Genomic DNA, 23,547 nt, shown 5'->3' with positions numbered 1-23,547 from the left:
GATCTAAGGGTGGATGGCAGAGATATTTAGCAGTGATATAGATCTTAATCTTGCTCACATCTAGGATAGGTATTCTTAGCCTATGTTGGATAGATTATGTTGATGTTTGTTTTGATGGTTGTTGTTGTTTATAAGATGCTCGCAAGATAAGGATCTAGGGTGCAATGTAATGGCAGAGTTTTTGGCTTTATTTAGCAGTGATATAGATCATTAGTCTTGCTCGCATCTAGTATAGGTATTCTTAGCCTGTGTTGGCCCTTTTAAGCCCTTTTTTCAGACCTATAAGAGGATAGCTGCTTAATATGCCTTTATTCTGGACTTTCACCTGTCTATTGCCTATTGGCTTTGACATATTAGACATATTGGTATGGTTTATGTAGGTATTTTGACAGAGCTAAGGAGCATTTCACCCCTTTCAGGCCTACAGGCCTAGAGCTAGAGGGACTCCATCTTGATGAAGCAGGGAGACTTTTCAGGGCAAAGGCAATGTTTATAGTTATAACTGTTGTCCGCCCTAAGCGGACCGGAGAGAACCGGCCAGAGCTGAATCTAATCAGGAATTGTTCCCGGGCTCAGGTCTCTAGACGAAACAAGCAGACTGGTCACTGTGGGAGCGTCTAGCGCAAGGAGCCTGGTGCATGGGATTGGTGGGAGGAAGCTGCTGGCTGGAACTTTATATGAGGAAACAGCATTCTATATCAGTGAAGTGCAGAGGCGGAGTCAGTCAGTCGAGGAGTCAGTCGAGGAGAGAGTCAGCCAGAGAGTCCAGCAGAGAGTCGAGCAGTGGAGTGGAGTTGGCAGAGAGAGAGAGAGGGTTCAATCTGGAGAAGAGCTGAGTTGAATAGTGAGCTGGAACTGAAGGAAGCAGTCAGAAGCAGTTGCTTATCAGGAGGAGGTGTGAATAGCTGGAGTCTGAAGTAATGCCTTTTAAAAGAGATAGAGGAGAGCTCGTGGACTAACCTATGGGAGCAGATGGAGTTAATTGGACATTGGCGCAGAGACAGAGTGAATAAGCTAGTGGAATGAACGGTGATCAGAGCGGCAGGAACCATTAAGATTGAAGACGGAAGGTGGAGAGACAGTTCGTGTGGGGGAGAGGAGTCCAGAGACAGAGTGATCAGCGCAGAGGTGTACCCAAGAGTGCAGGAGAGAGAGAGAGTCTGAGATGAGCCAAGGCACAGACGAGAGAGGAACCCAGATGACAGCTAGAACAAGACTTCACACTAATCAGGTGATATTGTTTTCATCACATTAGCTACACTTACACTTTATGTCTAATCTTTTCCCTTTCAGCGGAGTGTTCCTGTTATGTTTAATCTTTTCTCTTTCAAGCGGTGTGTTCTACCTATAGCCTTTGTTGATCTGTGTAAATGTTTATATTGTTATAATAAAACAACCCCCAGATTATAACAAACTGGTGTGTAGCCCCTATTCTTGTTCACTGAAGGTAAATATATCTCCTAGGTAGTTGCTACGTGAATGGATGAGTAATCCCAATCAGGTAAGTGGTGATCACATAAATAGGGAGTGAGTGGACCTTTGATGCCAAGAGCAGGGAGTACACTATAATCTGGAACTATATTCAAAGTTATTATTGTAGTTTCATCCCGAGTAGACAACTGAGATATTAATATTATTGTAGTAGCAGACCCTTAGTGAAGAGACTTCCCAATATATATATATATATATGTATAGGTGTTCATAGGAATGTGGTCGTCGTTGATATGCGGCGTTAGTGAGAGCACTGGGGGGTCGAACCAGTGTGTATACCCACTGGATTGTGGCTTGAATAAGTGAGAACGCCAGGGAGGATACTGACGCTTAGTTTCGCAGGATTGCGAACAGTTTGGAAAAGGGAGCATTGGGTTCTGCAGGCCCATGTGTAGTCGCACCGGATTGTGCGCAATATCTGCCCTAGGGTAGACCGGTCTGGGTCTGAGTGGCCGCGAGACCAACTGATGTAAATAAGTGTGGTGTAGGGTATGGATATCCCTAGTAATCAGTGAGTATTCTTAGTATCCCTATAGATTTAGTGGTGTTTTTAATAATATGAGCTTGTATATTGCGAGTTCCCCATCCTCAGGTAGGTACCAGGTGCCTGGATATAGGTGGTCCTGGGGAGGGAAGGTGAGTACGTTCTGGCTGGGTTGGAGGGGCCCCTGGGGGCTGATCCCACCTACTCAGAAAATCCAGCCGTAACAATCCCTTACAGGTAGTCCAAAATACAGCGGCACGGCTGGTATTGAACGCCCCTTCCAGATCATCTTCGAGTCTGCTGTTGCAGCAGATTCATTCGCTTCCTTTGCGCAAACGAATAACATTCAAGGTTTGCTGCATCGTTCATAAGGCGTTGTTTGGCAATGGTCCAGCATATCTCGCGGAGAAATGTTACCAATGCACCCCCCTTAGAGACCTCCGATCTAGCTCCAAATCCCTCCTTAAAGTTCCCCGGATTAAGAAGTCTAGGACAGGGGGGAATGCTTTCCCATATCTCGCTCCCCGGCACTGGAATTTGCTCTCTATTACAATGAGGCAGTGTCCAGTCCACCTTCATTTTAGAAAGTCCCTGAAAACATTTTTGTTCTAGATGCTTCACATAGTGCCAGTACTTACATGTCTGTCCACAAGCGCAGAGATACCCCTCCGGGGGTGATTCAGGCGCTATATAAACTTAATAATAATAATTGATGGAAGGTTAATTTCCTGTCTGACCATAGCATGTAGGTACTGAAGATATTAACAGACTATAAAATACTCTAGGCGCTATAAGAAGCGACTTGAGTAAGCAGGCTAATTATTCAAAACAAGTACAGAGCGCACTCGAACTTGGACGTTTGCAGGAGGGGGCACTGGGGGTGTTTGTCCCCCTCCCTGTGTTTGTCACTTGCCCTTTATGACTATGCCCCTGCCCTTTGAAATAGTCAGAGAGGGTCGGAGGATGGAGGACTTTAAAATGTTGCCCCCCCGCCTCCCCCCGAAAACATTTCCGTAAATGCCTGTGCACTTGAACAGCTTGCTGGGTCCTCTAGCCACTAGAATTGATACTTCAGGCGCTAGTAGGGGGTTTTGCAAGGCGCTACAAGAAGGCACTTGAGAGCTAGGCTGAAGGATTGGTACTTAAAGCGATAGGAGGGAGTACTGGGCGCGCTATGAAGAGGTGCTTGAGGCACTAGGATGAGGGCTCAATAAAACTGCAACTTCTCAGAGGCCTTCTGTGAGTGAACACCGGTGGTGATGGGCACCCCCTGAGATAGGACGGTCATCAAGGCACTTAAATAGCTGCATGAATTACCTTAATAGGGTATTTCAGGAGCTATGATGGGGAATCGAAGAGCAATAGTGGATATTCAAGGCGCTACAATTGGCATTTGAATGAGTTTCTAAAACAAGAGGAGTTTCTAAAACAAGAGAAATGTCTCTAAAACAAAAGAAGAGTTTCTAAAATCAAAGAAGAGTTTCAAAATTGAGAGAGGAGTTTCTAAAACAAGAGAATAGTTTCTAAAACAAAATAGACATTTCTCAAACATGCCAGAAAAGATCCTTCTATTAATGTATCAATCCAAGCTCCACCTGTTAATCAGTCCTTCGAGTGCGCTCTTTTGGAGGTGGTTAAGTCCATAAAGGAATACACTCTCCAGACATGCCAGTCGGGGAGGCACAAGATTTCCAATTGTGGGTAAAAAATTTGATGTACAGCTTTGGAGCCTCACAACTGGTGTTAGATCGAATGCTTTCATTATTGTAAACAACTGGAAATGACTCAGGCCACATTCCAGTCCAGTGTTTTTTGCTCACTGTGCCATGACAGGGATTTCTCATTTGCGGGTTGTTTTTGGCTGTCCGTGAAGCGATGACACAGCCTGAACCTCGAGGCAAAGCCGCGTCCGAAGAGACAACGCAGGAACCTCGGACCAGCGTCGTCTTTGTGGAGTCTCATCGGTGACGTGTGCCTCGAGGCCGCGTGACCCTCTGTGTTTCTTAATAAGTCCCCTACGAGGGAAGGACATGTGTGCGCTGCCCCCCATATGTCTCGCAGCGTGCGAGGCCTCGCCATGTCTGGGGCTGAACCCTCCCTCCGGCCTCAACATCTGGGCTGCGAGGACGGAGTGATGGCAGTAAATAGACGAGTTAGGAGGATGCAACAGTTAACGGATGTGGCTTGTCGTGACGTCATTAGGTTGGACTCTCAGGATAACTGCGCATCTCTGTGAGGGATGACACATTCCTGAATGTGATCTCTTGTTTTGTGAAATAATAAACATGGCCCGTTGGACCCCAGCCCTCAGAGATATCGCCGTCATGCCATTGGTTTGGTTGAGTAGGGGGTGTGGGGGAGTCCTTAACTGTGGACATCCGGGGCTGGAAGAGCACGTCATTCCCCGAATTCTAATAAAAAAACTTGACTTTATGGGAAAAAGAGCAAAGTCAAAACTCGGATTTACCTTTAGGGAGATGGATGCGGCGAAGATGCGCGGAGGCTGTAAAAGGCAGCCATCCTCGCCACGGAAGCGACAAAGAACATTAAAAACTAACAGCCATGAAACATCCTGAGGTGCGGCGCACCGCCGTGTGCACACACTGCAGACCGTGTGCACGGGCGACTGGCGGGGGCGACACGTGTCTGCCTTGTCAAGCAATCACAGCAGTGCGCGCTGAAGGGTGCCTCGCAAACACGTGCAAGCAAGTGACACTGCAGGGATTCACCCTGAGACCCAGGGGGCCTCAGTGACACTGCAGAGCTTCACCCTGAGACTCAGGAGACCTCAGTGACACTGCTGTTGTCATTCTTTAAAATGAGCGAACTTCAGTGACCCGGCAGCGCTTTACCTAACACACACAACATAACCAGGACTGAGTGTGTTTTCACCTACTCCAGTGTAATCGGAGTCATTTTAGTAATTGTGCTTTACTTTTTGATGCAGACTTACCGATAATTACGTTATTACTCCTCCTTGTGTAATTTAGGAGGGAAAATTCTACAGCAAGAGCCTGTTCAGCCGGCAAGAGCAACTCTTTCGCGTAATTCCGCAGAATCTAGCAGAATCCTCATCTAATTCCGTGTGATACACTAGACGGAATTACGCAAGTCCCGATCACCCCTACGCATAAACCTTTTGGTAGATAGACCACTGCTTCACTTCAGAAGACCACGGAGCTTCAGTGACGCTGCAGCGCCTCACCTTAAAAACGACAGAACCCCGGGTAATGCTGCAGTGCGTGACCTTAACAGACCAGAAACCTCAGTGACACTGCAGCCCCCCCCCCTCCCCTCCCTACACACCAAGGACTGCAGCCTCCAGGGTCCGGTGTACAGACCCCCTCTCGCCAGCGCCCAGTGTTCAAGTCCTGGTCCATGTCCACCAGTGACGCTCAGAGTACGGCCGTGGCCGCCAGCGGCTCCTCGTGTTCACTCAACTCAGCACTATCAAAAAAATGCACTGCGCTTACAACATCGCGGGCGCACTCTGGAAGTCAGGCAGCCTTTGTTCGGACGTGGGCGGGGCTCGTCAAAGAAACAGGAAGTAACCGCCGAGGAGGACGTCCGAAACATGCAGGCTCCACGCTGAAGTCCCGGGGCGCTTCAGAGAGACCGGGCGAAAGAGCGAGGGCAGACTGCATGGCAACAGAGGCAACACGGGGCTCCCGAGTGGTGAGGAGACCCCTGCGGCGTGCCAAAAGACAGCCCAGGAACCTGCACACCGAGCCGGTAAGTGAGAGCTTGCAGGATGTTAGAAGAAAAGTGTGCACACGCGTGTGTGTGCGCGAGTGTGTCTGTGTGTGTGTGTTTGTGCGCGTGTGTGCCTGTGTGTGTGAATGTATGCATGCATGCATGCATGTGTGCGTGCGTGTGTAAAAAGAGCCGATGACTGGTAGTGGATGGAAAGTGAAATTAACCAGCGCGAGTGTGTTTTAGTCTGTGTGGTGGCTGGCTGTGTGCGCACGCGTGGACGGAGCCGACGTGCGCGTTCGCGCACCCAAATCGAGGGGAAAAGAGCGTGGCACCCTCTTGTCCGTCATTCCTCCGAAGTCGATAACTATAGTTGTCGATCTGGACTGCATCCTACGGAAGCTTACCAGCTCGACCTAAAAAGGGTGAAAGGTAAACAAACGATTCAGTGAACGTATGATGTGAGAGACTGAAAGAGGTTAGGAGGGTACAACCTAGGTGACAATATGTGTATGAGGTGAAGTAAAGTGGGAAAAGGGAAGTTTGGAGGATAGAAGAGTGTGAGAATTCATGAGAGCAGATATGTAAGAGGAGGCAGCAGCACTGTATGGTAGTGGGGACACAGAGTAGGTAGAACGGAAAAGATATGTTATGTATAGGCCTCTAACATTCACTTTAGGAAATAACTAGCGATCCTATTCACACATCAGCTTGAAATTTTAACCATCCATGTACCAGACCCCCTGAAGATACTCCTCAAACCCACTTCATTGCCAACTTCAGACCTTGCTCTTCAAGCTGCATCCTCATACTAGGCTACTACATTACCAGCACCTTCCCCACTCCCCTGGTCTAATCATACTTTTGCTTTTTGATCCTCACACATCCACCCTATAAGTTAAACTACCCATTCGCCATATCCACTACAGTTCAGCTGCAGTAATCCACACACTTTCCGATGTGTTAACTCGGCACTCCCCACCTCGTCCAAGCCGCTTCAGTCTACTCTTCATGACATAATACATCATTCTAGCACCCCCTTCTACTCTCTAGCCTCTTGCTTTATCAATGGTAGAGAAGCATTACTACTACCTCAGCGCTATGTTATCGTACAAGATAAATATTAGGCAGAAGTCATATGACAGAGTAGGGGTTGTCGAAGGATAAAACACTAACAACTGTTTCCTTAAATTGCAGCCCTTGTGCAGCCACCTCTTTCTGCAGGGGATAAAATTACTATTAGTGAAATGAAGTTCACACCCTCTGGAATTTTCCCATTTAAATTTTGGGACATCAGAATTTAATGGGGGTGAAAAGACCGGTAAGTACTGGGACATGTGGATTTTGATGCAGTACACACTTCGTGTCCCATTTTTAGAGGTAGATTATTAGTTGGTACTGTTTATCAAACTTCATGAATTCCTAACTGCAGGTTACTTGATTTCACTAGAACTCACCAACAGCTCCAAGTTTTCCATGTCTCTCTTAATCAAAGCTTAAGAGGGAGGGAGAGAAAGTAAGGTAAAGAGAAGAAAGGAAGAAAGGTAGGGGGGCTAGTATAGCGGAAGGCAGAAGTCAGGAATGTAAAAGAGGTTGAAAACATGCGAAGGAGTATATGGTGGGAAAGAAAAAAAGAGAGGAAATGATAAGTGAGAATGGAGATATGGTTTAAGAGGTAATCTGATACACATATATAAAAGGGAAAAACTAATAAAGGAAAGTGAAAAAGAAGCATTAAGCCTAAGATAACACAAAAGGGAGAGGAACGCTGAGAAAGAGCAACAGAAGCAGAGAGCAATCAACAGGTTCATTAAGATGTATGCAGGTTGTAAGCTAGACAAATAATGAAATCAAGAGAAGAACTTAGCAATATGGCTAAATCCATATAAATAAAAACTTATCAAATGAGAGAAAGAAGTTAAGTGAGGTTAATCGACTTAGAAGGCTATCTGGAGATTTTCCAGCAAACCAGTGGGATGGTTAGGCAGGTTGGATTGATCTGTAAAAGTTTGTCACAGATTAGGGCAACTTAGAATCTCCCTGAAACGAGTAAACAAGATGAAACAAAAGAAGAGCACTCTTGTTCTCCCAGCCTCTGAGACAGTGGATGTGTCGTGAAATCTTCCCATATCCCCAAAAGTCCACTATGCCACTAGACAAAGTAAGTGCAGTATCTTTCGGGAGAACAGTAGCCCAGCCCCAGAAAATCAGCTTGCATTTCCCATCAGCTACACGTACTTGGAAATTACGGGGTCATACAGCAGAGCATACCACCGCTCCTGGATTTCACGCTGAGTGAACCGGCAGCTGAACTTCACACCCAGGTGCACCACGGTCAAATCATTGGTCTGAAACAAAAGAAAAGACTTAACAAGCCGTGAAAGAAAGAAAACAAAATACAAACATATTACAAAAAGCTGGCTTACAAACACCCCCTTCCTCAAGAAGACTGCTTCCAGGGAAGGCAGCGTGAACGGAGAATGCTGCGAGCTGAAGTACTCCTGAATGTATCCATCAGGTAATACTTTAAAGTTAATGTCAAATAAATGAGTTACCGTAAATTAAACTGTATACTTCATAATCCATTTCAACCAACAAATGAATTTACAAAAAATTTCAATACACCCAATACTACTTCATCAGGGCCCCTTATACTAGAATACACCTTCCAAAAATTAAATAGATGTTTTCTCTTGACCCATTTTGTTTCAATTAATCATTTTTGCATCCTAAAAATATCAGCACATCGAAATAGAAAGGGTCCCTGGTTTCCACTGTAAAATACAAAAAGCTATAATCACACTGTTGGCTTTCAAGATCATTAACGGCGCAAGCCAGATGAGCCTGTTAAAGAAGAAAGTGTTTTGGGAGAATTCCAAAGCATAATTTACATTGATTGTATTACCAGTAAAGAATGCATGATTCAGATACAAGTTACCCGATATTAAGCATTCATTATACAACTGTGCTATCGCATCAGACATTATGCTTTGCTTGCAGCAGAGTTTACTTACATCCTTTGATTCCAATTTAATTCAAAATACAGGATCAAAGTCTGAAAAAAGCTTCATTCCACGAAACATACTAGGGAATTTTCCTGGAGGAGCAGTCATAGCATTGTACCAAAACATAAATATGCCAGCATGGTTAGTACTTTTGTCAGATTGACCTACGTACAGCAGCTCTGTAGGAAGCTGGCTCTGTATATAGTATGCAGTGGAACCCAAAAGATAGGCAGAGGTAAAGTAGATAGTACCTCACTCTCTATTTGCGGTAGTGTGGTCGAGCAGTAAGGCTTTATCAGAGGACAGTGTTTAGCATTTGTTGTACACACTCAGTCAGCAAATGAATTCACACACTCAAAGACTGAACTTCAGACCAATTGTTTTTGTTAGTTAGTACAATTTTAAAGAATTTCTTTAGGTTTTCCAACTCCACACTTAGAAACTTTTCATATAAAAACAGTCAATGTTATCCTATAGAGGAAAAAAAAATGCGACTTACCAGTATGAATCTGTTCTTGGCATGTAGAGCTGCAGAGTTGAACACTATGCATAGATCGCCACCTAGTGTTGGGCCCGGATGTTTGCAGTTTGTTGTTGTCCTGAAAAGTTCTTCGGAAGTCACGAGTTAGGTGACTCCTCCTTTGAACTACATTGCGCATGGGCATCGGCTCCATCCCCAGATTGTTTTTCGCCATTAGGGAAATGATGGAGCTTTGCAAGTACAGGAAGGATGCCCGTGTAATTTGTATCTAATTAAGATAATACTGGAACAGACAAGGGTAGCCGGGGAGGCGGTGGGCCTGTACAACTCTGCAGCTCCACATGACAAGAACAGATGCATACTGGTAAGTAGCATTTGCCGTTCGAGGCATATGAGCTGCAGATTGTACACTATGTATAGATTATATAGCAGTACCCACTCTTAGCATGCAGTAAGTACCTATGATGTGTTGAATAGCCACATCTAAGGGATTAATATCGTTATGACAATATATTACAAATCGTTTCCACTTGGCTGCATAACATGTCCTAGTGGTAGGACGTCTAGCTTCTTTAATGACATTCATGCAGTCTGGAGGAAGGTTCAAATATCCAAATTCTAGGACTTCAGGAGCCAGATCGCAAGGTTGAGCTGAGCTGGGTCCGGGTGTCTGATCTCTCCACGGTTCTGCGTTAAGAGGTGCGGAGATAGGTGCAGTTTTTGGTGTGGTACCACGGACAGTTGTAGCAGTGTGGTGTACCACGGTTGTCTGGCCCACGTTGGTGCAACTAGGATGAGGGTCAGAGAATGCTGCTGTAGTTTGCGTACTACTAGTGGCACGAGTGGTAGAGGTGGAAAAGCGAACGCAAATTTGTTTGACCAATTCATCCATATCGCATTGCCTTTGGACAGTGGGTGTGGATATCTGGCGGCGAAGCTTGGGCATTTTATGTTTTCGTGGGTGGCAAATAGGTCTATCTGAGGTTGTCCCACATCTGAAAGAATGGCTGAAGAACTTGCATATGAAGTTCCCATTCGTGGGTCTGTTGTGTTTGACGACTTAACAGATCCGCTATAGTATTTTGTACTCCTGGGACGTGTTGGGCGAGAAGGAATATGTTCTGAGGTATGGCCCACCACGATATATCCTGTGCTAGTTGAGATAGTTGCAGGGAGTGTGTGCCTCCTTGCTTCTGTATGTAATACATTGCTGTCATGTTGCCATGTTGTCATGTTGCCTGTGCGGACTAACACTTGCTACTTGCTTCTGGAAAGCCTTTAGTACCAGGAATATTGCTAGTAACTCCAGATGATTGATGTGGAGTAACTTTTGTTGCGGTGTCCACATGCCTTGCATGATTTGTTGCAGTAGGTGGGCTCCCCAGCCGGAGAGCGATGCGTTCCCAGTCAAGATTATTTGAGGAACTGGCTCTAGGAACGGTCGTCTGTTGGAAAGGATTTTGGTGTTCCACCACTGCAGAGAGCGATGAGTCTGACTGTCTACCAACTCTAGGTCTGTCAAGTGACCTTGAGCTTGGTTCCACTGACGTGATAAGCATTCTTGTAGCTGATGCATTTGAAGTCTTGCAGGGTCCACTAAGGGAAAGCTTCAAAGGCTTGATGCCTTTGTGAGCTGGCACAGCTACTTGCTGCTCCCAGCAAACTGGGCCCCACAGGGTCTGACTCCAACTTTGGAGGGAGAATCGGCGGGAAAACTAAGATAGGAGGAAAGGAGTGCCCATCTTTGCAAACCCCAACCCTCAGGTGGCAGAAGCGGGCGAAGCACAACTCTCATCTTGAAGATGGGGGGACCCAGCCAAGCAGAGTGAGGCTTATGCACCCCTCCCACTGGAGGGTGGCATAATAGGGGGTGTCCTACCCCAAGTAAGGGACCCATTGGTCCTGATCTGTAACTACCTGAAATGCTCCTAAATTTAGTATTTTAAGCCAACTCTGAACCTTGCCTCCTCAGACAAGAAAGTAGAAGGACCGAAGACCTGTGTTGAAGGAAGAGGAGGACACCGACTGACTTGGCCCCAGCCCTACTGGCCTGTCCTGACCTAGACCTCCTCCAGTGGAATCCTGGCATCTCCTGCAGCCGGCAGCCCCAGAGCACCTGTCCTGCCTTCCCTAGACTTTGTCTCCATGAGCACTGGACTTACTCAAGAAACCAGACCATGGCTCAAGCCGAATCCGCAAGCCTGCACCACTCTGAACCAGATGCCCACGGCCCAAGTTCGAGTGGCCATGAGGAGGTCTCCCCGGCGATCCTGACCTAGGATCAGGTGATCACTAAACCTTCCTCAAGCCCCCCCCCTCTGACGACTCCCGAAGCCTCTATCTGGAGGATACCCCCAGAACACAGTGGGGCAGGTAAGGAAAACCAGACGCCTCAAGGCACCTGACGCACCACGGTCTTGGGTGGTCCATACGACTGAGTCCAGGCAACCACCATCATCTCAACATACCTCTCCAAAAGGTGGTCGCCTCCAGAAAGTCTTCGTGCCTGAGCCTGCAGTGTTTGTTCTGACCGGAGCTTTCCCATAGAAAACAACAAAGCACCCGATATCGCTCCAGCACCCTGCACCCGGCCACCCCTGTGCTGCTGTGGATCACCTTGTGTGCTAACTTGGTTCCCCCTTTGCCCTGAGCTTAACCCTAGGAGCTGTGCTCCCTTAACCTTGTGGCCTGCCCGAGAGCAGCCACCAACAGGCGGCCACCCTAGCAACATAGGCTAACATTGGGCCTCAGCACGCTGCACCCGGCCGCCCCAAGGCCGCTGAGGGCTCTTTTTTGAGTGAATCTGTGACCCTCGGGGAACCCTTGTTTTAACTCCAGAAATGCAACCCTAAAGATCGATTATTTACCTGCAAACCGATAACCTCATTTTTCTCCATTGGATTGCATGGACTGTTTTCCTCTGAAAAATTTCTAAGCTTTGAGGGTGCTTGCATCGTATGGGAACCTAAAAAAGTGTATTTTGTATGCAAACTGTTTTACTCACCTTTTATCTAGGAAATGTCCCAGTGTCATATCTAGGCATATCACACTGAGTAGAAAAAGTAATCTAGAAAGTAATCTAACAGGTAATCAAAAGTATTCCAAAAGTAATTACAACTGTATTTGCATATTTTACAAACCTGTAAGAAAAGCTATTATCCATCCATCTTGCTTGTTGATCAATCTCACAAATAGACAGCAAGATACCTATTTTTACCTCAGTATACCTTTGGGGATCCACTGGACACTCTGCACACTATTCCTTACTTTGGCATAGTATATAAAGAGCCAGCTTCTTACACAACCCATATCCAACTTGAATGCCTATATCAAATTGTTTACCAATATTTTAGCAGCATGCCTAAACACGCTCATGTTGGGCGTTTAGATCCAGATCAAGCGAGATTCGTCCCACATAGACAATGCAGTGACAATACCAAGCAAATTATTCATCTGCTCGACAAGGCCGTGCGGTCCAACCGGCAGATCATGCTTTTTGCTATAGATGCAGAAAAGGCATTTCGACCGGGTACACTGGCTATACCTGGAGGCAACGCTTGAACACTTTGGTTTTGGGGTTGGGTTCTCACAAGCATTTTGCAACGATAGCCAACACCAAGCAATGATCAGAGTAAACAGTCAGAGATCATCTCGATTTCCTATCTGTAGGGGGACAAGAAGTGGTGTCCGCTTTCACCTCTGCTCTTTGCCCTGTATATGAAGACCTTTGCCCAACGGGTGCTTGACAATAACCGCATCACTTGGGTTGTTTTTGGAGGGGAGGAACATACGATCGGCCTATATGATGTCATAGTGCCTTTGGATAACCCAGCGTCCTGGTTTTTATTGCGGAGATGGAAGGCCTTCAGTGGAGTGGCAGGATTTCGGGCAAACAACCAGAAATCACCTGCTCTGAACCTCTCGGTCCCCAGGGAGACAGCAGCTCTCCTGGCCTGTAAGTTCCCAATGCAGTGGCAATCCATCTCCAACCCCTACTTGGGTATCCAAGTAGCTCAGACTGTCTAGGAGACGGTGAACATGAACTTCCACCTTCTCTGTCAACCGATTAGAAGAGATCTGGCACAAAGGTGGCTATACCGAGTCTCCTGGCTTGGTTGTGTAGCTACACTGAAGATTACAAACCTCCTGTGAATATTCTTTCTCTTCCAGGCGCTCCTGCTCGAGACCCCCACTGACATGATACCAGCCCTAGAAAGAGAAACGCATAATTTTGTTCGGGTAGAGAGGTGGCCCTGTAAGATTGGAGATCAAAGCTATTGCCCCCAGGGAAGGGTGGTCTAGTAATTCCCAATCTCATGCAATATTACCAAGCAGGGCTGCTGTGGTCGAGAGAGCCATCTGAGAAACCTTGGCTGTTCCTGGATAGGACGGTGGCGGGAACTTCTCTTCGAAAGGTCCCCTTTTTTTTTTACCTCTTTCACAGAGAGCACAGGGGCCCAGTCACTAAATCCAACATGTATGTTTGGGACCGAGCCGCTACCCATAAGAACCCAACATCGTTTCCCTCCCTACTCACACCAGTGATTGGTTACAAGACTCAACACCTGGCCAGGACCGGGCTGCATTTCATGTCAGCAGAGCGCTGGTTGCCGCTCCGTTGGCCATTTCTTCAACGCAGATGGCCCCCTCCCCTTGGTGCAACTCTGGGCAGACTATGGCCTTCCAGAGACAGAGCGACTGCGATATCTACATGTCAGGCATTGGGTAATGCATCCTCCAGTGCATCCAGGAGCGCAAAGGCCTCTCACGACATTTGAGAGGTAACTAGTTACCAAAACTATACATATGCGATTCATTACGGACTCTATAGCCTTAAGCAGAAGGCCACACCAGCAACTAAATCTCCTGGGCAGAAGCGTTGGGAACAGGAACAGGGTTGGCAGCTCATGATAAAGGAATGGGAGTAGATATTCTACTGGGCGCGTCACACAACACGTAACATGGGTAGCACTGAGACAGCTACAAAAAGTTATTTATTGGTATCTCACACCAGAGTGCAGCACAGGGGCAACCCTTCCAGCAGCGATGACTGCTGGAGACATTGTGGGGCCCACAAAACACTCATACACCTACTATGGGAGTGACCCAAACTTCAACAATATTGGAATGGGATCCCAGATTATACGGATACTCACTTTGACACTCAATTACCTCGCTTTCCCATATACATTTCCACTCAAATCTAATAAGGGACGGCAGATAGGCCTGGCGCTGGGAGTGGCTCTCTAGAATATCCTCAGCCTTTGGGGTACAGATAGAACTCTGACACACCTTGGGTGGTTCCAAAAGTTATTACACGTGTTCTTGTGATTGGGGCGCTGCGACGCAGTGTTTGAAGTTTTGTATTTTGATTTCTGGCAAAATTCCAATAGAGAGATTTGAATCAAAAAGGTGCAGCAGCCCACTGGAATCTAAATTTGCCTCATCAGTAGTTCAAAATAGCTTTAGACAAAGAAATCATCATAAGGAATCCTTTGTTTCTTATTGTCAGATCCTTAAGAGAGGAAAACATGTGGACTTCGTCATTAGGAAGTACGCCAATAGAGAAATGCAAAATACATGACAGACTTATAAAGTTAAGCTCTATCTCCTTCGTATGGGCTGTTTTTACTCATTAGATCTCTTCCCTCCATAGGCGAGTTGTCCCATCTCCGAGGCTTGTTCCAGGAGTCACTAACCAACCTGCTCTGTATATGTCCAGTGCCAATTTATTAGATTGACTTGATGTAAGGTCCAAAACCCTCTTCCTGTCGACAGAAATTCCCAAATATTAGTTGCGAGTGAGCACTCCAATGGGACTGGACCTTACGTATCCCAAAATTGAAATGATTGGGAAAGAAATTCAGTGTGCTCTCCCTTATATAAAATGAATACTACATCATTTCAAATGAAATTTTCTTCATTTATTCTTATTTTGCATAGCTTCTTCAATTTCTGGTATATGTAACTGTGTTCCAATTGGTATATTATGAATAGGTAAGAAACAGGCAGCAGGCAAAAGTTTTGCCCCTTAGGGCTATCAAGCCTGGGGGTTCTCAACGCTCAGCAGGTAACACAATATAAATTAGGCCTTCTTAAGTCTATGCCACAGGTAGTATTTAATCTTGGGACAGTTCATTTACGGGTCGCACTGTTGGCATGGTGTCAGGTGCACCTTAGCACCATGCCAGCAAGGCAACCCGTGAATGGACTGGAGAAGGGATTTATCCTGAGATGAAATACTACCGAAGGTGAGGATTATACTGGTTTAAAATTTGCTCACCACAAGGCGAGCCATATCGAACACTGGCTGAAAATTGAACCTATTGAAGGTAGATTCAGAGGACCAAATCGGCCACATTCATAATGTCCTCCAAGTGGGCGCCCAAAGTGAATGCCTTTGAGGGCATTGCTCATTGAGCTAAGTGCGCACCAAAATTCAGCAGGTCCACCCCTGCTTCCTGCATAACCCACCAAACTCTGCAGGCTATGGTCAGTGAAGACACCACCCTGTGGGGCTTCCAGGGTACGATTAGAAGGTCCCTCTCCCCCGGAGGTCGTAATTCTGTGAACATATTCTCATAAGCCTTGAGGCATTGAACCACACACAGCTTAAGGGAATCCGGAAAGGACAGGAAATCAATGACCCTGGTGTTGGACTTCGTTCTTCTGCTAACCGTGAATAAGACCCGCGAAGGAGAAAGAATCCTCTTGTAACGTCCAGGGCCCTAACATCCAAGACCCATCTACAGGAAATCAAGCATAAAAGGATGGAAAGCTTCGCGGACAGCGCTTTCCGGGACAAGTACTTGTTTGGTTACCAGGAAAGGAAAAGGTCAAGCGCCCAGTTAACGTCTCAGAGCCGAATGTCTCGGTTCTGGGGGAAGCGACAACGTAATACCCCGGAGCAAACGAGGGAACCATCAAGGGGGGCATGCCCAGCAGAAAGAGCGGAGCAAAATGTATTAATCTAGCAGTACGCCAAACCCTCCTGTGCTAAATGAGCGAGAAAGTTCAAAATGTGAACTAGCTCGGTGACCATGGGTCACAACCCCATCGTACAAAACCAACAACACCATTGCATCCAAGCAGAACGATATAGTTTGGTGGTGCTGGCGGACCAGGCCTTGGACCAGAGTTCCTCAGCCTTGCTCGAAAGGCGTAGGACCGACCATCAACGCCTGAAATCCTCCATGCCATTAGACACAAGGAGTCTTCCAGGACCAATCGTTGGGGGAGGAGAGCGGGACTGAGCAGAAGCGTCAGAAACAGGGGGATTTGGATCAGAGAAACCCAAGAAAGTTCGAGAAGAACCTGAAATCACACTTGAGACCCTCAGATCGGGATTATCAGCACTACCTCTGCCTGCTGATGCCTGACTTGGGCCACTGCCCGGGTGATCATGAAAAACAGCATAACGGGTACCCATTCTTTGGTGCCCAATCCTGAAGAAAAGCATCCGTTGCTGACACCGTAGGATCCTCCAGGGCAGCTGATGGTCTAGATGGGATGCAAACAGGTCCACTAAAAACAGACCCCACTGGGCCTGAAGTGCCGCAAAGACCTCTGGGTTCAGCTGCCAAAGTCTGGAATCCCAGAAATGGAGTCACTGCCAGTCCAAAAAACACAGTTGATGGACAAAATGTAGAACAATGTCATACATTCACCCCAGTACAAGGATCTGGGCCTAAATCCATCGTTTTTTTGCACTCCACACCACCCTGGGTTAGACACTGGCTATATGCAAATCAGCTCTGACCCTGTGCCCCATGGGAACAGTCCAGTCCGAACTACCAAGCCATGTCTTTCCCAGACCGGAATCAAGCATCCAAGGACCGGTTTCTGGCTATCAGCTGCCAGTCCGCCACCCGATTCTCCTGACCGGGCAGGTAATCTGCAATGACTAAGACCTGGTTCTCCAGATAAAACTGGCTGCCAGGTACGAGAGCACCTTTGACCGGGTGCCGCCCAGATGGTTGATATACCGCACCATGGAGAGATTGTCCATCTTTAAGAGCATGCACGTTTGGATCCTTCCTTGGTCCAACGTCGGACCGCGAACGACCCGGCCAAGAGCTCCAAACAGTTGTAAAGTCTGCTCTTGCGGAGACCACACACCGCCGGTGGAGAACTCCCCACATTGAGCGCCCATGCCGGACCTGCTGGCTTCGCACTCTATTACGAGGTCTAGAATGGAGTCCAAGATCGCCCTTCTGTTCCAGGCCTTCATGTGAGAGAACCACAAACGAATTTCATCCAGAGCATCCTCAAACAGCATGACAGCATGAAAGAACGAGAGCCCCTTCCAAAGGTGCTACGCCTTGAGGCTTCAAAGAGCCCGATAGTGGAGCGGGCCTGGAATGATGCACTGAACGAAGGCAGACAACCTCAAAAGGCACAGGAGCTGGCTCAAAGAGACCTGCTGCCTGGACAGGGTCCTCCAGAGCTCTTGGCGGATCCTCGCCACTTTGAGTAAAGGCAAGTCTGAGCGTGGCCGCCGTAGAATCGATCACAAATCTCGACAAGATTGCATTTTGAGCCCGGACCAGAAGGAACTTTCCCTCGTTTGATCACCCTTTGCAAGTGCAACAAAAACCTGCGAGGGTCTTGGTCCATGAGGAGCATAGCGTGCAAATAAACAATAGGGAACAGTCCCCCCTCCCACAGGTGCTACACGACTGGTTTGAGAACCTTTGTGAAATACCACGGGGCGAAGGAAAAGTCTAAGGGAAGAGTGAGAAATTCGAAAATCCAGTGCACAAAAGATGGATGCCCTCCATCTTGAAGTGGCAATACACCAGCCACTCGCACAAGTTTATAACTGCCCGGTGCCCCCACATCTGACTTGTCGACCAGAAAAATGATGCTTAAAAAAACCATGCAGGTGAATGACCGTGGGACAAATTCCCCTTTGGCCAGGAGAGCAGAAATCTCCACATCCAGGGTCCCTGGCCATGGATGCGCCAGCTGCATGGGGGAACCCAAGAACTCCAAGTGAAACCCATGAACAGTCTGAAAGGCCCACAAATCCGATGTGATCTGCGCAAGACATGGATAAAACTCGCCAGCCGGCCCCATACCCTTACAAGGGAAGAAGGGCAAACACTCTGACTGGTCATAAGCCTAACGGGTCGGGTAGAAATTAGCAAACCAGGTCTGGTCCTGGTATTGTCCTCTCAGGGAACCTTGCTCATTGGAAGGGTAGTGGCCGGCCAAGTGGCCCCTGCCTGCAATGGCCCCCAAGAAAACCCAATTTGGAAACACCTTTTTAATGGAGGACTGGGCCTTTTCCAGCGAAGTGTAAGTATTTACAAATTTGCCCAACTCCTTGATAAAGGGCTCCCCACTGACCTGTGCCATGCCCCGCATAACTCACCACAGAGTGAGCTGCACCAAGAAAAGCATAAACCACAACCGTGAAAGGAGCACAAAAGCATCCCGCAGCCAGCACACATGCTCAACAATCAACAAGCATTTGCAATGCAATAGGTCTCGCATTAATTAAGTTTGAGCTATTGGCATTGCTAAATATTGCAACACCAATTGCAACAAAAGTCTATAAATTGCAGGCCAAAAAAAGTGTATTAATTTTTGTAGCAATGGTGGCACGCTGCCCTTTAGATGAATATGTTTAAAAGTAAAGCTCACCATACTGCGATTGCTACAATAGTTAATTGTGGCTGCGTTAACAATTGATGTGTGCACTGATGGCTGGTGGTGTGTGTGCCTGTAGAAATGGTGCACTGATGGCTGGTGGTGTGTGTGCCTGGTGGAAGTGTGCAGTGCTGGCTGGTGGTGTGTGTGCCTGGTGGAAGCGTGCACTGACGGCTGGTGGTGTGTGTGCCTGGTGAAAGCATGCACTGACGGCTGGTGGTGTGTGCCTGGTGAAAGCGTGCACTGATGGCTGGTGGTGTGAGTGTGTGCCTGGTGAAAGCGTGCACTGACGGCTGGTGATGTGTGTGTGCCTGGTGAAAGTGTGCACTGACGGCTGGTGGTGTGTGCGTGCCTGCTGAAAGCCTCCACTGACGGCTGGTGGTGTGTGTGTGCCTTGTGAAAGCGTGCACTGACGGCTGGTGGTGTGTGTGTGTGCCTTGTGAAAGCGTGCACCGACGTCTGATGAGGTGTGCCTGGTGGAAGCGTGCACTGACGGCTGGTGGTGTTTGTGCCCTGTGAAATCGTGCACTGACGGCTGGTGGTGTCTGTCTGGTAAAAGTGTGCTCTGACGGTGTGGTTGTAGTTGTGTGTGTGTGGTTGTGTGTGTGTGTGTGGTTGTGTGTGGGTGTGTGTGTGTGTGTGTGTGTGGTTGTGTTTGTATGGTTGTGTGTGGTTGTGAGTGTGTGGTTGTGAGTGTATGGTTGTGAGTGTGTGGTGTGAGTGTGTGGTTGTGAGTGTGTGGTTGTGAGTGTGTGGTTGTGAGTGTGTGGTTGTGAGTGTGTGGTTGTGAGTGTGTGGTTGTGAGTGTGTGGTTGTGAGTGTGTGGTTGCAAGTGTGGTTGCGAGTGTGTGGTTGCGAGTGTGTGGTTGCGAGTGTGTGGTTGTGAGTGTGGTGGTGTGGTTGTGAGTGTGGTGGTTGTGGTTGTGAGTGTGGTGGTTGTGAGTGTGGTGGTTGTGAGTGTGGTGGTGTGGTTGTGAGAGTGTGGTGTGTGTGTGGTGGTGTGGTGTTGTGTAGAACAGGGTGCTGGTGAGAGGTCTCGCTCATGGTACTGGAAGCACTTGTGAATGGCCTCTAGGCGCCTGCATGAACAGGATGCTGGTGAGAAGTAGTGATTTATTTGCAGTGCAGTTTCAATGCACCGTAGACACTTGTATGGTAAGCGTATGATGTTGAGAATTACCAAATGATTAGCACTGCATTTCGGAAAGCCTCTTGGCATTTGAGTGAAATGCATGCTACGAGAGTCACCGATTAATTAGCCCTTGAAACGGAAGGTCCTCTACGGGCAAGGACGAATTCTGTGTTGGTGATAGGGAGAGAAGTTTAATATTTTTACGGAGTTTTATATGGCTCGAACTGGACCCGAAGCACCAAGGTCGAGAGTGAGCTCATGGAACAGCGGGACGTGGATGGAGTAAATTACAGTGGTAGGGGCGAATATATTTAACGTGATGTGGCACAAGGAGGTTTTAACTATAACATTGAGATTTAAACAGCACACTGAGGGCCTCTCAGAGGCACATACGAGGTGCGCCAAAACTAAAAAGTTTTTATACCTGCCCACTAGTAAACAAAGTAACTTCTCTATTAAAGTTATGATTATTAAAAAAAACATTTTCTTTACATGCACACAGATTGCACATTTGGGTGGTGGCATGTTTTTTATTTGCCTTTTTAACTGTCGTGACATATGAAATAAATAAAATACAAAAATCTATAAATAGTACTTTGCATAGCCCAAAACTATTGCATTTGCTAGAGTCTGTTTCGAAGCGCTGCACAGTCAAATGAAACTTTGGCAAGTTGTAGTCACAAATGACTAATCCTGATAGGTAGATTTTTACAGGAGCAGAAGGCCATTGTTAAAGCAGAAACTTGGTCAAAAGTTTGGATTTGTGGCAGTTGCACGTGAGAACTAGAACATCAAAGCAGACGCTTTTGTGCACCTGCTGTCTGTATGAAGGTGAGAGAAAAAATGCCATTTGCTTTGCTAATGGTATTGTATAGCAAAGCAAATGGCTTTAACTTAATAAAAGGCGAGGCCTATTGTATTTTTAATGCTTGTTACTTTTATCACTCCGGAAGTGTTTCTGAATAGTAAAACAATGCCAGAATAAACCTTCTGCAAATATAATTTTATAATCAAAAGTGATCTCACACCTGTCCTTGATGCCAGGATGCTTGAGCCTCTCGCCAGACTTGAACCGGTTTCCCCAGCATCAGAGTCGGACGCCCTGGCCGTTAAGCCCTACCCTCCATTTACATGGCCCGTACAATAGGAGAAGTCAGCCAGTATTAAAGTGCTCCTGTTTCCAACAGAACATTGACGTAAACAATGTGCTGATCAGGCCATGGCAAATAATTTTTAATAAAATTGCCTAACCACAGCTATAAAATTCAGCAGTGAGTGCAGCGCGTAGCTGCAAGGGCGCAGATGGCACGGACAAGGTGAGTGACATTAAGGGTCTGAAGTGGACTAGGCACAGTTTAGATCTTTATAAAACTCCTAACAGACAATGATAACAAGGAAGTTTGGTTTTCAATAAAAATACCTTAATCCCTGGATAAATTGAGGCGCCCAAGGAGGTTCGGTTATTAATAAAAATACAGTAATCCCTGGATAAAAGGAGGCACCCAAGGAGGTTCTGTTTTCAATAAAAATACCTTAATCCCTGGATAAATTGAGGCGCCCAAGGAGGTTCGGTTATTAATAAAAATACAGTAATCCCTGGATAAAAGGAGGCACCCAAGGAGGTTCTGTTTTTAATAAAAATACCGTAATCCCCGTAAGAAAGGAGGCGACGAAGGAGGTTCGGTGCTGAATTAAAATACTGGGGTACCCGGATGAAAGGAGGCGTCTAAGGAGGTTTGGTTTTTAATAAAAGCACCGTAATCCCCGGATGAAAGGAGGCGCCGAAGGAGGTTCGGTGCTGAATAAAAATACTGTGTTGCTTGGATGAAAGGAGGCAACCTCAGTGGTTCGGTGCTGAATTACAGGAGCACGGAGAAGGTTTTGATATGAATTCCATCAGATTCCGCCCACTCGAACTCTGCCCCACACTGATGGGATATTTGGGCGATGATGTGCTCATCACCCACCACCCTCCCCCACGGGGCCCTCGACAATTGAGTGAGCTCATCAGCAGCCAATTAGGAGCTGCCCCAAAATGATTTCAGTATCGAGAGGACAGAGTAGGGTGCGGTACTGGCATGGGGGTTGTATACGAGGACAAGAGAGGGAAGCAGATGCATGACGTGTGCGCGAGAGGGGGCGGGAAGACAGAGAGAAAGGGACTTGCGAACGGGCGAGGGTGCAGGCAGAAAATGGGAGAGTAGACAGAGGAAGAGAGAAGGCAGTTACAGAGAAATAGGACAGGATCGAGCGGAGCAGGACTGATGGCAAGTGGGGTTCTCAGGGAAAAGCTCAAGATTTTTGTGAAGAGTAGGAAAGTAGTCTTTGGTTATTTTCCATTTTTATATTTTAATTATTCAGCAAATCTGTTTCATCTGCACTGCATTCACGCCAAACCAATACTCATGCTCAAAAAACGAGTCTTTTTTCCAACTCTCATCCTCTTGTTCTCTCGCCCTTTAACTCGATCACTCACGCTGTCCCACTAATCCCAACACTATGCAGTAGGAGTGGGGCTTAATTTGTAACTGGAACCCCATTCCCTAAATGTGACCCTCGGCTTGGCATATAGATGGAGACGGCAAGTAATAGAAGCACGGGGATGAGGAGAGAAACGAAACAAGAAAAAATAAGCTCTTGACATTGCTGTGGGGAGGGGGGGGGGGGGAGGAGAAATGCGAGACACGGCCTGGCGGCCATGAAGTGTGAAGCAGTGGGCGGGGGAGGAGAAATGGGAGACACGGCCTGGCGGCCGTTAAGTGTGAAGCAGTGGGCGGGGGAGCCCTTTGAAGTGAAGCTCTCCGAGGGAAAAGCGCGTGCTTGTGTTCACGTGAACTGTGGGAAATCCGCCCGATGGTTTGAGGACTTATTTTTGCCCACTAGAATTCTCCCCTATCCATTCCTTGCGGAATGGGATAGGCGAGCCCTAAAAAACTCCATATATGCACACAGCAAAACAAGACAATTCTGAACAGCGAAAAAGAAAGGAACTTGGCTTTGGCAGCGAGCAGCGAATAAAGAAGCTGAAGACTCGCAGACAAGGAGTTTCATAAAAAAGAGCGGTCTTATGATTGGTTGAGGCTCAACTGTATTCCTAAATTCCCAGTGATTCATGGTAATTGTAGTTCCTTCGGAGTTGTTTAAATAGCAGCTGTTTAATAACAAGCATTTGCAATGCAATAGGTCTCGCATTTATGCGAGTTGGAGCTATTGACATTGCAAATAAAAATGCCTTTTATTTTTGTTTTTGTTTTAAAAACATAAATAAAAGACATTGTCATTTACAATGCCAATTGCTTAAACTCGAGTAACTGCGAGACCTATTGTACTACAAATGCTTGTTTGTGGGTTCTCTCTAGAGCCCAGTCAGCTGTAGCAGGGTTTCTTAATGAGATCCTGAATGATATCTCCACTCTAAGGCCATCCTGCATATCCTTGAGGGGAAGACCCCGACTTTTGCACATTGAATAAATATTCGCTGAGAATAGCAAGTTTCTCTCACATGGTCATGTTACATTGACTTGTATTGAGAGAAACTGAGTTAATATATTAGGTGTATTTTACATGTTTTTCCGCTGTCAGATGCAAGTGACAGAAGTAACTTTTT

The 23,547-nt window shown here is 46.9% G+C and overlaps 1 protein-coding gene across 1 annotated transcript in view; it reads right to left on the bottom strand.

The window, feature by feature from the left end:
- Window positions 1–23,547, bottom strand: part of MCRS1 (microspherule protein 1) — a 329,302-nt gene that overhangs the window by 213,118 nt on the left and 92,637 nt on the right. Inside the window, exon 6 of the mRNA XM_086959133.1 lies at window positions 7,907–8,016. Coding sequence (XP_086815259.1) covers window positions 7,907–8,016 — 110 coding nt within the window. The remainder of the gene's footprint in view (window positions 1–7,906; window positions 8,017–23,547) is intronic.

This window comes from Lissotriton vulgaris, chromosome 1_1 (genome assembly GCF_964263255.1).
Source record: "Lissotriton vulgaris chromosome 1_1, aLisVul1.2, whole genome shotgun sequence".
Classification (NCBI taxonomy): domain Eukaryota; kingdom Metazoa; phylum Chordata; class Amphibia; order Caudata; family Salamandridae; genus Lissotriton; species Lissotriton vulgaris.
The sequence above is the reverse complement of the archived record's forward strand: the minus strand, read 5'-3'. Positions and strand labels throughout refer to the sequence as shown.